The sequence below is a fragment of the Tinamus guttatus genome, unplaced genomic scaffold (genome assembly GCF_059628265.1).
Source record: "Tinamus guttatus ecotype Peru unplaced genomic scaffold, ASM5962826v1 Tinamus_guttatus_pri_ptg000079l, whole genome shotgun sequence".
Lineage (NCBI taxonomy): Eukaryota > Metazoa > Chordata > Aves > Tinamiformes > Tinamidae > Tinamus > Tinamus guttatus.
Genome location: NW_028288613.1, coordinates 553,458 through 572,138, shown reverse-complemented (window position 1 = coordinate 572,138; position 18,681 = coordinate 553,458). Strand labels below are relative to the sequence as shown.

Genomic DNA, 18,681 nt, shown 5'->3' with positions numbered 1-18,681 from the left:
GGAATTTCTATTGTAAGATACCCACTTGGAGGTGTTCAGGCTTCCATTCGGTTTTTGTTCCCTATTTATTTATTTATTCTTTTTATGCAAAATATAATTTCTAGGTCAGGTTAAGGATTCAATTCCATATATTTTCAATAGTTTAGTCTTCATGTTTTGTAACAAAATGTAGTAGTAGTGAGCTAATACTAAAATTTTGATCTCGTCAGTAAGGTATACAAATAAGAGAGGGTTTTGTGCATTTCTTTTCTTTAATCTCTGCACAGTGAATTTTGGCAATGACCTTTCCCTTGGAATGCGCCTTTGTAAGCAGATAGTGTATTTTATCCCGGTGCGTTTGTCCCCTTGTCCCTTCAGTACCTAGCAGGGACCTTGCCCAGCGCGGTGGGGCCGCTGCGGGGGCAGCGCCGCCTGCCTGGATCGCCCCAAGGCTGCCGGGGTGCTCGGGATCCCTCTCCGGAGTGGCCAGGAGCTCTCCCGCAGGCTCCAGGCGCGGTGCTCGGCCCATCTAGCGCCTGCGATCGCTTTCCGTGGAACTCGGTCTCGTCAGGTTTTGTATCCGGCCAGTTCAGCGCTCCAGAGCTGGGGGGAAGCAGCAGTGTGGAATGGGATTTGGGGTATGGTTTCACCAAGCCAAATGCATATAGAATTACGTCAACCAGAAGCACTTAACAACTATAGCTTTTGAAACAGCTTCTCATTGTTTTATGAGCTGAATCTTCAGTCGAATAAAGGAAAACATGGACTTCAGCAGCAGCGCCTGGGCCTCCTCCTAACGGCTTCTCTGGACCATAGTGGCAGCTGCAGCCCGAGGGGCTGCCCTCTCCCCACACCTGGATGGACCAGCGGCTGGAATTCACTGCCAGGCACCCTGGGTCCTAAACTCCCTTTTTTCCGCTTCTAAAAGTGCTATAATTCTTCATCTTATTCATTAGACTTACAAGAGGTCATGTGATTTTTATCTACATGTTGTTCCTAACAATCTCTTGTAATAACTAAACTGTTATCATAAAAAGCAACAAGAAAAAAACAAAAGCAAGGAAAATTCTGCTCAGTGCCATGCCTAGGAGCTAACACATACTAAAATGTGTAATTCTATGGAAAAATGTTAACGACTGGCTGTTGCCAAAGTTCGTGCTACTCAGACTTAAAATAGCCATTCTGATTTGTGAAAACTCTGTCTTTTTAAAGGTAAAACCAACTGCCGTACCTTCCTGCTTTGTCTATTTTGTGTGCGTGTGACTGTGGGACCTTTTTGTGGTGCCTCTCTCCAGATCTTTCTTTTACACTGCTGGCTCATCTCCCAGCTTATTTTGAGAGACTGTATGAATACATGAATCAAAACCAATAATTAATTAGAGCTGATCTCAGTGAATTTTGCAGAGCTGTGTGACATATTGTATTGCGAGCTTCCTTCAGGAAGGAGTACAAGACTGATTTAATTACCCACAGACCACATAAATTAAAACCTTATTCTGGAAATGGCTCCCTTCCACCTGCTCTGATGTTGTCATGTGGTAGAAACCTGTGTACTTAAAGTCATGTATCAGTTGCAGCTAATGGTGTAGCAATGTGTGCAGATGATTCTGATTTTATTATATTTATTAAGGGTTTACCATCTTGCTTCCAGTCCTCATGCCAAATATTCTCTTAGTGCTACCCACTTCAAACATGAGGCAGCAAATGCCAGCACCAGTATTAAGTAACGGTGCTTCAACTTCTCTTTGCTGCACTCATTTTTCACCCCGAAGCTGGTTATCGTTGTCGGTTTGGTCGTCTCCATCAGTGTTCTTGGCGGCGCTTGCCCAGCACAGGACGTTCGTGTCTCTCCAGGTGTTGCTGCGCGGGGGGCGCGCTCGTTCCCCAGGACTCACCGGCCTCTTTGTGTTCCAGGAAGCACCCGCCGTTCGCAGACCATGTCGGAGGGCTCTCCCGTGAGCCGCTGAGGCCTGGCCGTCCCGCCCTCACCAGGATCGCTCCCGCCAGGCAGGCAGTCGCGTTGCGGGAGGAGCCGTGTTGATGCCAAGCGCTGTCACCTTGGGTAGGTCCTCCGGCCGTCCCCTGCCCAACGCGCCGCCAGGGTGACTCTCCAGGTACTCTGTTAGCTTGCCCATATCCTTGCTTTCCTGTTTAAATCTGTCTGCGGGTCAGATCCCGAGGTGCAGGTACACACTAACTTTGTAAATGTGTGAGATGGTTTAAATGTAGCCACTCCCAAGCTGCTTTTTACACCCCTTGGCAAGCAGGGGCAGAAGGAGCTAGGGCTCCCCCGTCTCCTCGCATACAAACTCCCCGAGGCAGCGCAGGGCACCCCGCGCAGCAGCGTGCACGGCCGCGGCCACCGCTGCGCTGCGTGCGGGAGGGCAGCGGGCTGAGCCCTCCACTGCAGGTGCTGGCGAGCAGCAAACGCCGTCACTGCAGGGATTCAAAAGGCCTGTGCGGGGTTTGGGGCCTCTAAGGAGGAACGAGGGCAGCTGCTGGTGGGGCTGGCAAGCCCAAGAGGACGTGCTCCCTGTCCAGTAAGTGTGCAGTGGTGCTCTGAAAGCAAGAGTGCAGTCCTAGCAACTGAGAAGGTTATTTCAGGGAGGATGTTTAGTACTGAAAGAAGAAGGCTAAGAAGCTACTCCTCAAAAAATAAACTTGTTCTGCATGGAAAAAGCTGCCTCTCATTCAAGGTTGAGGGGCATCTAGTAACTCACACCTGCTTTCCTTTGGGAGATTAATTGTCTTTCCACTCAAATTATTGTCTATGGCTATTTAATGGGAGTTTATAACATCAGTTTGAAATTACACATGCATTTATTAAGAAATGAAGCAAAAATTTCTAAATGAAAATACTTTTTTTTTTTTGACTTGGAAAGCTATAGTCAGTCTTAAAAAAAAATCTATCTTGCATCAATGTCCTTCCAAGCTGTCTAGTTCCTCGATATCCAGTTTACTGAGGATGAGTCATTCTGGGAGTAAGTCTAATTTATGAAATCTAAACTCCAGTGTTTTTGTTGCTACAGTAGAGTCTGTTATTTACAAGCTTATTTGTAAATAGAATAAAATCAAGAATTGAAACTCTTTTATAGCAGTGTTTCTAGTTAAATGCTGCCTTTCGCCCTCTCAAATCCAGCTGTGTTGTGTGTTCATATGGAGGAGGGATGGAGCATTAAATAGTTATTTAGGGATGTTAATAACATACTTAAAATGTTTTCATAAAGGGGTTGTGGATCATATGATGCCATCTGTGTTGCTTTTGATTGCAGTTAATTATACAGGCATGAATTCCATGGGAAAATGGAGAGCATTAGTTTGTTTGTGTTCAAGATAATGGAATGATACAATATTAAACGGGATGAATTAAGCCTGAAATGCATTTGTCTAATAATTGTGCATAAATCAGTGGAATCACTTTGAGCTGCACTGGTTTAAATCAGAATTTGGATGAAGGTGTTGTTGTAATATTATTGTAATAACACCACTATATTTTTCGTCCTTGAGTACTGCTGACTGTCCAAGGAAAAAAGAAAAATTAGCCTTCTGCATAATAGCCACTGTTTCTAATTTGCCTATTTTCTTGATTACTTTTAGCAACTTACACTAGAGGTGCATAAGTGAAAGAGTGGCATGTTTATATGACATAAAATTTATGATTTTAAAAAAAATCACGTTCTACATGATGAGATGTAGTAGTAATTGTGTCTTTCAGTGCTTAAATACTATCAATCTCTTCTGTAATCACTATAAGGTATTAAGTGTGTAGTACATGCACACATTTGAGACCAAGCTGTTTTATAGTGAAAAAACATGTTTTTATGTAAAAATTCTGGGTGAAAAATCAATAGGTGAGTCTTGTATGTGTGTTCATATGCAACCAGCTATCCACACCTGCACACAGTAACTCTGCACATATAAATATATACAAGCTACATATATTTAGATTTCAGAATTATACTTTTATATTTGTACACACGGTCTAGTCATCAGTGAGTTAAAATGAACTCCAGCTGAGGGATTTATCTTTGAGGAAAAATTCAGGTCAGTCAGGATTTGACATGTGTCTGTTAAAGCTGCTGCTGGAATTGATCTAATCCTAAGCAAAACTTTGGCTAGACTTCCATCTGTTCAAATTGGTTGCTTTTTGTAAGGAAAATCACACAGTACATCTCAGAACTTGTTTCACGCTTGGAAAAATTCATTGCTTTATCCCTTGTGGAAAGCAAAACTATGAGTACGATAGCCAATAGTTGATATGTGGTAGTATTTCCTATGGGATATGGGAACTGCAGGTTCAAATCTCCCGATTACATGGTAAGAAGTAGGAATATTAACTGAACTCTTCCATGTTGTAAGTTATGAAAATTAGTTGTTCTGATTAGAAATTTTCAGTGATTGTTGATGCAGAGGGACAAATTTAGGACCTTAGTTTAGAGGTTGGTGTCTTGAACTTCTCTTTTACATTCAAGTGGGTCTCTGATCTTCTAACTTGTGAAGACTTTTGGTAGCATATTGCAGTGTGTGATAGTATCTTCACAGTTAATATTTAATTCTTTATACAAAGTGGAAGTCTTGAAGACAAGCCATTCTATTTGACAATAAGTAGGGCACTTGTTTAAGAGCAGGGACTTGAATGAGAATTGCTCCTTGCTGAATGATGCCTTATGTGGCTGAGCATTACTTGCTCTCTGATGTCTTCCACGGGCTCTCATTTGGTGTTTGGTTCTAACCCTGAAACTCTCTCAGCAAAAGTATAGTCAAAAAAAAATGCATTCCTTTAAAAGTTGGATTTGACTTACTTGCATTTTCCCTTTAATCATTATATAAAGAACATAAAAACAGATATTCTCAGGGAGTACATCTAGCAAATGCACAGTGTAACTATGTATGCATGGCACTGTGTATGTGCAACTATTTCTTGATCTCATAAGTTCCAGACTGGCTAGCTGCCTAATGGCTGTTTCTATGAAATCTACGTCAGGTTTTCCTCTCGCATTGCAGCTGAGGAAATATAATGCTACTTGTAACAAATATTTCTGCAGGAGAAAAAAAATGTGATTTCTGCCTGGAAAACCATTTGTGTTTATCAAAAAGGTTGGGCTAAAATATAAGTGTTTATAAAAATAAGGAAAAATCCAAATTAACATTTCTGAAACATTCAGAATTTGTACAGTTCAAGAAATGGGAGTCTAGATTACTGAACTGTGGGGCTGGAGGAGTATTAACATGCGAGCATCTGGAATACTCTATATTAGGAAGGCAAAGTAGATTTAAAACAAATCAACCAAGACAGTATCATATTTAATTTTTATTATAATATTTTGAGACACAGCAGAGACAAAAAAATTCCCTGAAGTTACTAATTAATGGTTTGTCAAGAATAAAAGAAACATTTTCACAAAGCTTTATCATACATTATCAATTGTCAATATTTATAAGAATAGTGTTTTGCTTAAAATGTTGATATTCTAGGGAGGGATGTAAGTGCAGGGAACCACTGATTTCGGAAACTGCCATCTAGAAAACACATTTTCCAATTAGGCTTGGCTTTTGAATTGCGAGTGAGGAGGCAGAAGGAATGATGAGGCCTACCAAAGACAGCCAGTGATGCATTATTAATGCTGTTTTCAATATCAAACATGCCAGGAATCATGTGCATAATATATTCTCCCAGTCTCAAAAATATGAGGACTTCATTATTCTACCAGGATCGAAGGCTTTGTTATTCTATCAGGATGATGCGAGAGGCTTGTGGCTGCCCTTCCTACACAGCGCACGGCCAAAGGGTAACGGCCGCAGGGCTGGCTCGCCGTTGTCACCCGGAACGGCCCTGCGCCCGCGGGGCCCTGCGCTGGGAACCGGGACCCTGCGCCCCGGCTCGGCCTGCGAGCGCTGCCCCTCGAGCAGCGCGCACGGGAATGCCGCACCGGGAATTCTCTTAATCCTGGGCTGTTATTAGTGGGTACATTCAAATTTATCATTATGCCCCTTTTCATTCTTAAAAGGCTTAATCGAATAATTTCTATGTAGTTCTTTTTTAATCAGGCCTATTACTGTAAGTACTGGTGAGGGAGCTGATTTTTCCTTGGGAGAATGTCGCTGCAGCTTTAGCTTGCTCTTCCATGTGGGAAGGCCTTTCCTGCTGTCAGTTCACTTGCCCCTTCACTGCCGTGAAGCTCCAGAATGTGGAAGTTAGTTCCAGCCTCTTTCCTTTGTTATCATTTGGTCACCTCAAATTTAATATGTGGTATTTTCATTAGAATGATATACTTATCTGCATGCAAATAAGCAGACTTTTATATCATACTTCATATAAATTCATATAACAACCTTTTCTATTTTGTGGGGTGTGAGTGTGTGTATATATATATATTTTTTGCATCCATATATGCATCTACACAATTTTGTAAGAAAGTGAGAAGTCTATATATTTGACTGGTTCAGCCTATATGCTGGTTTAAACCTGCAGAAGAATAAACTGTAGCACAACATCTGCTTTTTAGGTCTGGAGTTTTCACATCCAACCACCTTCAAAATAGCATTCTGTGATTTTACTTTAATGCTACTGTTGTAGAAAAATGGATGGGCTAATTATTAGAGAAAACACCAGTAGTTCCTCTAGGAACAAAAAGAAGATGTTATTATGGAGATTCAGAAATTTACAGGCCCGAGCCTCCCATCTAAGCATTGGTGATGCTTAATGGAATGGAAAAAGGCAAAATCTGGCAGTGTTCAAGGTAATTAGGATTTTTCAGTCTGTGTGGTAGTGTGTGCATTCTCTTCTTGTAGTGTTTAACAAAGTAATTTCATTATGAGAAAATATCCTTCAGAAAGTATGTGAATGAATAATATCTGAGGTTAATATTCCTTAAAGAAACGCGGAGGCAGCGGCCATTTTCCAGGATAGACCGGACGCGTCGGCGCAGGGCGGGCACGGGATTTCCAGCCAACCCTCGGCTTCCTTGGAACAAAGTCTGTTCCTGCCATTGATAAATACAAAAGAGTGCCCATAGGAAGAATAGAAGGGGAGCGAGAACCTTCCTGCTGACTTGCTCAGCACAGAGTTTAATTTTCAGTGATCAAGTACATAATTTTAGTGGACCATCTATTTGCATCTTCACCTATGAGAAATAGATCAAATATAGACAGTGCTAACTCAGTGAAGTTCATCTCTGCAAGGCCATGTGGTTTACGCTTAATTTGATTAATATGCCAGTTATTTTGCTTTACATCGAACTCTCATATAATTTCTGAAAACCATGGGATGCAAACAGCATAAAAATGATATAAACATCTAGAAAATATCATATTCCTCCCCATCTTTATCTGTCTTTGTCTCTTTCAGATTGCAAATTCTTTGGAGTGAATCTATGTCCTGGTGCATGGCCCTGACCCGGCAGTAGGTGTTATGTGGCCAAGTTCAACTGCAGTCAGTGGGACCAGGGCCAATTCAGTATTTAGTTTGTGTAGTGGCCAGACCTTGGTTATATCCTGTGACATTTCATTAACTTTCCCCTTGTTTCACAAAAAATTACACAGTGATGTAACTTTAAGTCAAAGCATATTCAGTGCAACTTAAAATGAAGAGTTCAGAGTCAGTTCATCTCTGATTTTCGTTGATAATGCAATATTTTACCTTTGGCACAATCTCTACAGACTTCAATTATGCTTACTTGTTCCAAAATGTTGTTGCTAAATATTCCTAGGCTAAGACTCTGTTGGAGAATATTGAACTATAAATTAAAAAATGCATGTAGTTTTAAATATTATACTTTCTCTTACAGGATTATATGTTTTGCTGACAAATCTCAAGTTATCATTATGAAGTATGTAGGTTGCATGGTTTATGAATGGATTCATGTCTATTCTAGAGTTAGAGCCCAACATTATCCTAATACATGAATTCTGTGAGATTAGGTCTACTTTTGCCAAATCGGTTCTTTACTGTTTAATAGCATGAATTTGGTTATCTCCGTTCTGTTTATTTTGGTCTAACCAAAAGCTCTTAGTGTAAATACAACATCTACATTATTGTCAGGCTTAGATAAACCTATGTAAATTTAAGCTGCTGTGTTGATAATGCACCACCTGTATCTCTATGGAGAACTTCCACTGCCTTTGTATAATCTCTGCTTATTTCTGTAACTTCTGATTTTCTTATTTTCACTGTGAACTTGTGAAATGTACTCTGAGTAAAACAAACTTTGTTTACCTTGAGATGTATTTTAAAGAACACAAGACAGTCTGCCTGTATTGAAAATAATTTTCTCAGTTATTGCTGTCTCTAAGCCAAGATGGTGCTGGGGGTAGCACCAGGACATCCCCACAGAACATCTGTATCATCTTGCTAAATGAATTCATGTGCAAAAGAAGTGGCCAAAAAACCCCACATCTTTACTCTGGCAGTGATGTAAGCACGAAATGGGTCTGCGGTTCAGGTTTTACATGGTCTTTGTACCCTCGATGTACTCAAGGTGGCAGTGGGTGAGCTGCCTTAGGGCACGATCTGTTTCTATGTTGTGTGCCTTGTCCTATGAAACCCTCTCAGGAGTGGTTATTGTAATCTGGCTGACCTGTGTAAACTGAAATCCAAGGGAGAATGGTGCACTACTGCGTACACATGCATGCGTAGTCGCAAGAACTGGCTTGAGGTGCAATACCTTAAATTCTGCTAAAAGCTCGAAACAAATCTTGCAGTACTCTTGTTGGCTAACTGTGGGACCTGCTCGAGCGGGCCCTTTCACAGCAGTTATGTGATTTCCCTCTTTCTAGGCGAGTAAGAAAATGTAGCGGGCCGGCAGCAAGGACGAGAAGCCCCCGGGACGCTGTTTCACGATGTCAAAGAAGGGCGCCAGCAGCCGAGCTAAGGGAGAAAAGCCCGACGCCTTAGCTGCCTTGCAAGCGGCCAACGAAGAGCTCAGGGCAAAGCTCACAGACATTCAGATAGAGCTCCAGCAAGAAAAGAGTAAGGTACGCATCCTTTTTTTTCTTCCTCCTCTTAACTAAAATTAAGATAACCTCTTGTTTCTGATTGCTAACCACAATCACCTTGCCAAACTGGTGGATGAGTCGGAACTGCTTTTGGTACCTGCTGCTCAGCTTTATTCAGGTGGACAGAACTGCTGGCCATGTCCTGGGGTGAATCCTGCCAGCGCCTGCACAGCATGCACGAAGAAAGGCCTCGCTGTTGTGTTGCTCTAAGTATGTTTGTGACCACTGTTTAAAATAGCCACAAGTCTGGCACCGATAAACTGACTAGAAATGGTAAACATTTTGTGCACTTCATTGACTTGCAAAGGAATTTGAAAATAATTTTGCAGAGAGCATATACTCTTGTAACTGAAACTAACATTATTTGTGGAGCAAAACATAACTCCTTTATTTCTTCTTTTTTTTTTTTTCTTATATTTAAAAATGGGTATGGACCAAAGGATTCCTTATCTATAAGAGTTATGGTGCTTCAGAGGTACAGTTTCAGATGGGAAAGCTAAATAGTTGGAATTGCAAAAGTTCTTTGGCAGGCAGTGACTCAGCTGTAGACAGGATAGTTCTTCTTGTGAGTCAGGAAGAAATTAAGTTGAGAAACTACATACCTAAATGCCAGAAAAAGATCTCTAAAAACAAACATCTGTCCACAACAGATGGCATAATCAGAGCAGTAGGCCAGAAGCTGTCTGTATCTTCAATATCTCTCACTAGGACTCTTTCCGCTATACCTTTTTTTCACTGAAACATTTTTTCTTTCTTTCTCCTTGTAGATAATTCTGTGTTATTCTGAAATTCTCTTTGCTCATTCTTTTTCTTTCATGTTTACATTAATGTTATTTATTTAATTGCTCAATATCCTTCAAACTGTACAGAATTTTTAGTTTATGCACGCTAGGCCTACCTTCAGTCTTCTGTTGTGATTGCCAAAGTTTATGCAATACTATTTCACTGATCCTTTTTGTGAGGGACAGCCTTTGCAGTCTGTGTCTGAATTTTAAGTTTTCAGAGCTTGTAGTAGTGGCCTTCATCCTGTTCCTCGCTGAGGACACAACAAATTTACTTGCTTTTCCCTAATTAGTTCACTTCAGTATACTTTGTTCTTTTTTGTGCAAGAATGTTAATACAGACATGCATTATCATGCCAGGGACAGAATTATATTCTACATTTTAACGTGAATTTGCATCATCATTTGGCATTGTAGCCTGTAAGTCTCATTTTCAAAGAAACTTCCACAGGTATGTGGTGATTTTTTCTTTTTTAATAGAACTGTGTTTTAGAAACATGTTGTGCTGCAGATTTTTCATATCTTTTTCTTATTTTCATAAACTACTGCTTAGAGAATTGTCTGTAATGTCAGAATTTCTTCTTTCCGTTTACAGTGTTTGGGTCTGTAATCTTTGGAGTGTTCTTATTTATGAGACAGCCTCAGGCTTTTTATTAGTAAGGAAACCTTATTATGTCAGCTGAGGAAGTAAGATGCAAGAACTGAGTTGGGCCTTTTTTCCCGATGAGCCTCCCATAATTATTTATGATACAGCAGCATGTCCATTATTAATTTCAGTTCATAGAGATGTGCGCAGGCTGGTCCAGCAAGCACTGCAGAGCAGAAAAGACGAGAGAGGAGCGGGCGCTGGCGGAGACGGGCAGACACGCGGTGCCTCCTTCCCTGTCCCCTCGGCACAAACATTCGCTGCCTCTCCCAACGCTGGGTTTTCAAAGGTGATGGGAGAGCAGCCCGTGTGTGTGTATATAAATCCTCTGTGCAGGGCCATTTTGCACACTGGATGCTGATTTCTATGAGGCAGCGTTCCAGCATTTGCCCACATCACAAGCTCAGTGCACCCACCGCGCAGCTCCTTTGCAAGGCTGCAGTGTGTGCTGAGGCCTCCTGGACACTGTTCAAAACCAGCTTTCAGTGGCTTCTCTAGTCATATATTCTCCTGTATTGTTTCATGATTTCTCCTGCAGCTAATCCTTAAGCATTACATCTCATCAACCTGTGTGGGGACAGAACTGAGGAACTCCATTTGTGGTAGCTGAGTAGAAAGACTTGCAGTATGTTATCAAGTCATCACCAAGAATTAAACCTTTCACCCAAAGCCTGCTCAGGTGCTCGTGAGAGATTTCAGTGGAGTTTGGATCCTGTCCCAACCCTCTGTTTAATTAAGAATTCTCTTTTCTGTCAGGAGCTTTGCTTGTCATTACAATTTTCTTACTCACAAATGGTATATTCACAAAGCGAGTATGACTTGTTGTATGCAACTGGGCATGTGAGTTTGGCACTCGCTGCCAAGGAGACCTGAAAAGGACAGAGTGCCCAGGTTAGTCGCCGGATAGCTACAGCATACTGCACAAACCTGCTTACATGTGTAGCAAATCACTGCGTGTTATTAATGTCATGCTTCAAAAAATCTGGCTCCGGTTTTTACTAATTTTATTTTGAGGCTAAAATACAAAGCAAAAGCTGATAGGAAAAAAGTTTTTTATCATATATCTTTATCACTTTTTAGGCTCACTGCAAAGCAATTTTTTACCTATAAGCACAATGACATTCTTCACGTGAAATGAATCTTTAAAGTTTTGTTGATATCGCGATGAATTTGAACTCTGATATGACACATATTTGCTATGCAAGTCATTGAACTTACTGCTGCCCGTGAAAATAAATGCATTTGCATTTTGAAAAGTGAAAAAGATGGATGAAATATAAGCTGTGAAATATAGTGAGAATCTGCTAAAAAATCTGGAAGTGCATTTGCTTTGCTTTTACAAAAGATTTGCACAGCTGAAATTGAGAAAACTGAGAAAAATGCTAATAATATGGGAAAGATCACATACAAGAACAATTTTTTTTTTCCTGATAGTATCTCACGATTCAAAATGTACTTGAAGAAAATCAGCCTTTGAGAAGGTGCCGTTATCTGTGTGGGCTGTTATCTAGGTAGTGTTTTATTTGCACGTTTTTTAACTCGCACTGATGCACCTCTAACATTAGGACAAAACCATTACAGTTTCAAAACAACTTGCTAGCAGATGGCTTCTCACTGTATATTAGGTGAATAAAAAAGAATTAATCATGTTCCTTAGTCTTCCTACAGGCGCCAACACCTAGAAAGCCCTGATAGGTAGGGGAAGGTGTGCGTGGCGGGGAGGCAGCGTGGCAGGGAGCCGGCCGGTGACCCGAGGGGTCCCTGTGGCCAGCGCCCTGCCAGCTGACCCCGACCTGCCCGTGCCCTGCCGCAAGCAGCGACGGGCTGCGCTGCAGGACACGGGCTGCGCTGCTGGCTGCACCGTGCTGCTCGCCGCGGTACCCGGGCTGCACCGCGGGGCACGGGCCGCGCCGCTGGCTGCACCGTGCCGCTCGCCGCGGTACCTGGGCTGCACCGCGGGGCACGGGCCGCGCCGCTGGCTGCGCCGTGCCGCTCGCCGCGGTACCTGGGCTGCACCGCGGGGCACGGGCTGCGCCGCTGGCTGCACCGAGCCGCTCGCCGTGTACCCGGGCTGCGCCGGGCGCAGCAGCAGAGTGGGCAGGGCGGTCCCCACTGCGGCCGGCTGCAGCTGGCACCAGCCACAGCCCAGCCCTGGCACCACACGGGGTCATTAGGGAGTAATTTATCAGCTTCTTGGGATGAAGCCAGGATAAATGGCCAGGGCTCTGTGTGCTTCACCGTGCTGGGGCCGGTCCCCAAAACACACAGCTGCTGGTATCCGAGCTGATTTATTTGAAGCTGGTTGGATTTTGTGTGAGGTCCTCTTTTCACTCTTTTACTCAAAATTAATATCTTTCTGTTATCTGCCAGAAAAAGATAGATTGTTAGACTGTCTGTGCAGCCTTTAGACTCCAAAGGCTTAAATTTATATTTCTCTTGCACGTAGTTTTTTGGTATTTGCCATCAAATAGCTCCGTTCTTCTACCGGTCTTAATTTAGACTTTGTTCCCTGCTATTTGTGGGTATAGTGAAGGGTAAATGTGCTATAAATTAAAATGTTTAATATTTCACAAGCCTTTTCCTGCAGCATTCACAGTAATGGGCAATGAGCGCACTAATTTGGAAATACTGGATGAGGAGCCAATATGGGTTAACACAGGCTGCAGCTGATTTTACCATGTGGCAATTTTTGTAGCAAAGATTTCTCATTCTTGCTCCATTTTCTTAGGCCCCCAAAGAGTTCCTGTAATTTTGGAGTGATAGTGACTGACTAGAAGGATGAACCTAACAAAAGAGGAAATATTTCATTAACTGTATCTGTATGAAAAAATAATGTAGTTAGGATTGGGATTAAATAAAAAAATGTGAAAGGAGGCACCTAAAAATGTCATTTTTTCCCCAAGAAATTCTGCTCAAATAATTTTGTTTTTTAATTGCACGTGTAAGCTTGACCAAGTCCATCTAACGAGGTTTCATTAAAATGTAATGTGTCCAACCACACAGCAGCCTGGTGGTTCTTAACTCTTATTGACCTGGGACTGAACTTGGCCTTCACAACATGCAGATGTTATTCAAGATGAGTAATCAGCAATCTGGGTTACCAGGGTTTTGGTGTACAAATACATGTTGGAAATATTCTTTCTAGTACCTGCCATTCTGCAGCAATCACTTAAATAGAGAAATGAACAACTCTTTGTGCTCAGAAAGTTGTAATACAAGTCGTAGTTGTACTACAAGGGTTTCAGTGCCTTTCACTGCTGGTTTTGATTAAATGGAGCTGCCTCGTCTCTCCTGATGGCAAGGTGAGCACTGGCTGTGCTTCTGGGTCAGCTCTGAGAAAGGAGGCTGCTGAGACCGGGGATCTGCGCTGGGCGTCTGTGCTACACACAGGATCACCTCTTACAACTCCAGGCCCAGACAGCTGGAAATGTTGCTGTGTAGCTTTGGTTAGGGTATATTTTCATGCCAAGAAATGCAACTAAATAGAACAGATTTCCCTTTCATAATCCTGGGAAAGGTTGAGGGAATGGTGAAGTTAAACAAAGGATGGGTTTTTGACTTCAAAGCAGTTGTGAGACAGAGATCATTGACCTTATTCTTATTTGAAACCTCTTAAAAAGAAGACAAAAAAAAAGGGGGGGGGGATCTTTGCTATGTACCAGAGTGCTTGATCATAAAGCCTTAGCAAAAGGCCAAATGTGCACTTGTACCTCTGGTAATCCTGATTCAGAAGCCTGGCCTTTCACTCTAAGGCACAGACATATAATGTTAAATGCTAATTAAGTGGCTCACCCCATCGTTTTTAGGTAATATAATTAGTGTTAATCATTTTGTTGGTAAATACACTACTTTTTTGGCTTTCCTTTTAGGTCAGCAAGTTGGAAAGAGAGAAGAACCAGGAAGTTAAGCAGATCAAAGAGCACGAGCAGCACAAGAGTACAGTAGTGGTAACAGAGCTCAAAGTCAAACTGCATGAAGAAAAAATGAAGGAGCTGCAGGCTGTCCGAGAGGCACTTCTGAGGCAGCACGAAGCAGAGCTACTTCGAGTAATAAAAATCAAAGATAACGAAATCCAGAGACTACAGTCCCTTCTGAACGCGGTACGAGATGGGGCTCCCGACAAAGTTAAAACAGTGCTTCTCACAGAGGCGAAAGAGGAGGCCAAGAAAGGATTTGAAGTTGAGAAAATAAAAATGCAGCAAGAAATTTCAGAGCTTAAAGGGGCTAAGAAACAAGTGGAAGAAGCTTTAACTATGGTAATCCAAGCTGACAAAATTAAAGCAGCCGAGATAAGGAGTGTATATCACCTGCATCAAGAGGAAATCAGCAGAATTAAGAGAGAGTGTGAAAGAGAAATTCGCAGACTGGTATGTGTTGTTATCTGCATCTGTCTTCTTCCTAATGCTTATCTTACTACAGGACATAACCATAAGTCTAATGGTGGACTTGGATAAATGCATGAGGAATGAGGTTAGGCACCTCATGAATGAGGTTAGTGGTTTACTTTAAATTAGTTTTCCTTTTACTGGTGGTAAAGTTTCTGAACTGGTGGAATGCTCTATATAGCTTTTTTTTCTTTTCTTTCTTTTTTTTTTCCCCTGTCAGTTCCTGTTTAGATTGTTCATCTTTCAAATATCAGGAATAAACTTTGTGTTACTAGCTAGGTTTGGGGAATTCTACAAAAGATTCACCTTCATGTTCTACAGGATATATTTTAATAAGCTGCTTCATATTAATAGAATCTGGGAATTTCTTGGAGACCTGCATGGGAGGCATTACTGAAATTTTAATACCATCTAAATTCATGCTTGTTTTCAAATTTTGGCAGAGATAAAACTGTCTGTGGGGTCTACAGAATGGACAGTCAGCAAATTAAAGAAAAAACATTTGTGAAAATTTCTCTTCTTGAATACAAACTGCACATCCAATACACGGGTTTTGTTAAATGCTATCAACTTTTTTCCCTTCAGGATATTTGTGCAAGTTGCAATAGCCGGGGAATTCATTGGGAAGTGCCAGCCGAGGAGGAAGTTAGGAACCGCGGTCGCGTGGGAGGGCTGGTGTGCAAAGGGAGAAGTCCTGCCGGGAGCCGCGGGCAGACGCGGTTTCTGCCCCTGCCGTTTTGCGCCTTTGCCTTTCTGTTCCCATTCAGAGTCTTTCGAGTGCGCGGCTGTTATGCCGGGCTGTATCCCTTAACTGCTGCTGTGATTATTAAGAACACGGGGACAAGCATAGCAGCTGTATTCTGGGATGCACGTTTGGGGCTTGTTTCAGTTTTTCTTTGAAGTTGCCTTCATTTGGTTTTGCCCTGCTTTCCTGTATTGTTCGGTGTCTGTATAAATTCACCTGTGCCACCCGTAAGTCATCCTTGCTTGACTGTCGTGTGCTGGCAAACGCGAACGGTGCAGCGTGGCCCGCTGAGGGGTGCTGAGCGTGTGGAGCGTGCAGCACGCGTGCGGAGCCCATGGAGCACGGGCGGAGTGTGCCGAGCGTGCAGAGCATGTGCGGAGCCCGTGGAGCATGGGCAGAGCGTGCAGAACGCATGTGGAGCGTGTGCGGAGCGTGTGTGGAGTGTGCGGAGCGTGTGTGGAATGCGTGCAGAGCATGTGCGGAATGTGTGCGGAGCGCGTGAAGCGTGTGCGGAGCACATGCAGAGCGTGCAGAGCGCGTGTGGAGCGCAAGCAGAGCATGCAGAGCGTGTGTGGAGTGTGTGCGGAGCGTGCAGAGTACATGTGGAGCGCACAGAATGCGTGTGGAGCATGCAGAGCACGTGCGGAGTGCACAGAATGCATGTGGAGTGCGTGTGGAGTGTGTGTGGAGCACGTACGGAACACGTGCGGAGAGTGTGTGGGGCATGCAGAACACGTGTGGAGCGTGCAGAGCGCGTGCGGGGCGTGTGCAGAGCATGCAGAACACGTGTGGAGCGCGCGGCCGCGTGGCGCGTGCCCCGCTCCCCGCACAGGCCGCGCCGCGGTGGCCGCGGGGCCCTGGCCAGCCTGGCCGCCTCGCCCGGCCTCCCGGCCGGACGCCATCCCGCTGCGGGTCCTCGCTTCAGCTGCCTCCTCCCGCGAGCTGGGGGGCATCCAGCTGTTTTTGCTCTCATGTTATCTTATGTTTATGAAGAGGGTATTAAAATAACTTATGGCCAACTGATCTGTCAATACTATTAAAATATGCTGCAGTGTAAGTACTTCTCTTACATGACTAGATGCATTGATTTAATACACCAGAATGAAAGGATGGCTAATGTACATCCTAAATAAACTTACTGCATTACGTGAAAAGTCCAGGCTAATGGCCTCTAATGTAGCAGCTGTAAAATAACTATCTTTGTGGTTGTAAAGATGAGAGTGGTTTGATGTTATGATTTCTAAATTGCCTTTGAAAATCAAACTTAAAAAATCTTTCTTGAAAGAATCGGATTATCTAACCACACTAAGTGGCGCCATGCCGGCACTTTGCTAGGCCCTAGCGCTTCCTGGGTGCCTGCGGCGCGCTCGGCTCCGCGGTGGCGCTCTCCGGGCTGGGTGCTCTGACCCCAGCGCGGGGCTGCGTTACCTCCCGCAGTCCTGGTCGCGCTGGGTGCTGGAGCGGGAAGGGCCGCGGGCTGCGCCGGGACCCGCTTCACCTGCTGCTGCTGCTGCTGCTTGTCCCGCCGGCCGCTCCGAGCCCGGGCGGCAGCTCCTCTCATGGCAGCATGGACGGTTTTCCAGATAACATCTCTCTCTCCTGTATGCAGTAAAGTCTGAGGCTGACAGCTTAACGTATAATGTTAATATGTTCAGTTTTTAACTTTTTTTTCTTTTAAAATTATATTTATAAGCAAGTTTTAAAAATATGATGTCCAAGCAATATGTTGGACAACAATTAAAATGTTTGACTAAGCCACTCCAATACTAGGATAGGAATATTAGTTTCTTATTTGGTTAATTCTGTTATTCATTCAAAATAAGGCAGAAGGTACTCTGAGATGTTCTCAAAAGAATCAGTTATTTCCTAACCATATTAATGAAAACTCCCTCTGAAAATGGAAATTTTATTCTGGATGGCCCCCAACACTGGCTGGACCCATGGCTGTAAGAGGAGTCATACTCATGAACGAACTCAGCAGTTTGGCTCAGGAATGTTTTGCTCTCTTGTTTTCCAAAGAAGGTGCTGGCTGCCGGTGCTGAGGGGTGCCAGGTCATGGTGTTTGGGGTTGGGTGTTATGTTGTTTTCACGCTGCTGCTATGGCGATGGTAACATGCCCATGTGTGTGATTGTATTTTGTTCTCCTTATAGATGGAGGAGATTAAATTTAAAGACAGAGCAGTCTACGTGCTGGAAAGAGAGTTAGGGGCTCAAGCCGGGCATGCTCAGAGACTGCAGCTCCAAAAGGAGGCTTTAGATGAACAACTTTCCCAGATCAAAGAGTCTGACCGGCATCTGAGCAGCCCCAAGCGGGAACTTCCTTATGCAAGTGGTGCAGGAGACGCCTCAGAGCACGCGGGAAGCCCCGTAAGCACTCGCCCGCGCAGGGAGCGGCGCGGGGCACGCGCGGAGCCTCGCGCTCCTGGGGAGCGCCCGGGGCCTGGCCGGCTCCGGAGCCAGAGCGCTGCATTCGGAACCAGCCAAAGCCCTCTTACGGGAGAGCTCTTGCCCTTGGTTTATTTTTTATTGGTTTCTTTTGTTTGGTTTTGATAGCAGAATAAAATTTTCTTTTCTTTTGTCTTTTTTTTCTGTTTTTTTTTTTTTTTCAACTTACCATACTTCTTCAGCCTGCATTGATTTGATCGTTTGACAAAATTTTTGCCAACAAATGATGCAAATGCTTTTCTATCCAAGTAATGTATGTGTGCTAGTTTTGAGAGGTATTTTGTAAGTTGAGTCAAGAGCAGTTTGCAGAAGGGAATCGGCAAAGGTAGAGTAACGAACGGCGTGAGCGCTCAGAGCCCTGCCTCCCTCCTGGAACACGTCCCGAGCTAGTGTCCTTGTGCTGCTACGTTCCCCTGCTTCCAGTAGACCAGGAAGGGAGTGAAACAACTGTTAACCTGTTTCTGCGCTTTCTTTTATACAAACCAATACCCAGAACATCAAATTTTAGTCACCCTTTCACCCTGGCTTTTTAATGCAACTATGCCACATTTCTGCTTTTGCCTTAATTTGCTAATATTAAAAGTATTTCAGTTAACTGACCTCATATGTCTGAGACATATGCAAATTTTCTTCATTGCTGATTCTCATCAAGATTTCTTTTGCCAAATTTTAAAATTTTCTTAGTAGCAGTATTATATGTATGTA

The 18,681-nt window shown here is 43.4% G+C and overlaps 1 protein-coding gene across 1 annotated transcript in view; it reads left to right on the top strand.

Moving 5' to 3' along the window:
- The first annotated feature begins 1,998 nt into the window (after positions 1-1,998).
- JAKMIP3 (Janus kinase and microtubule interacting protein 3) overlaps positions 1,999-18,681 on the top strand; it is a 37,425-nt gene continuing 20,742 nt past the window's right edge. Inside the window, exons 1-4 of the mRNA XM_088520027.1 lie at positions 1,999-2,041; positions 8,755-8,952; positions 14,271-14,768; positions 17,683-17,898. Coding sequence (XP_088376153.1) covers positions 8,818-8,952; positions 14,271-14,768; positions 17,683-17,898 — 849 coding nt within the window. The 5' untranslated portion in view covers positions 1,999-2,041; positions 8,755-8,817. The remainder of the gene's footprint in view (positions 2,042-8,754; positions 8,953-14,270; positions 14,769-17,682; positions 17,899-18,681) is intronic.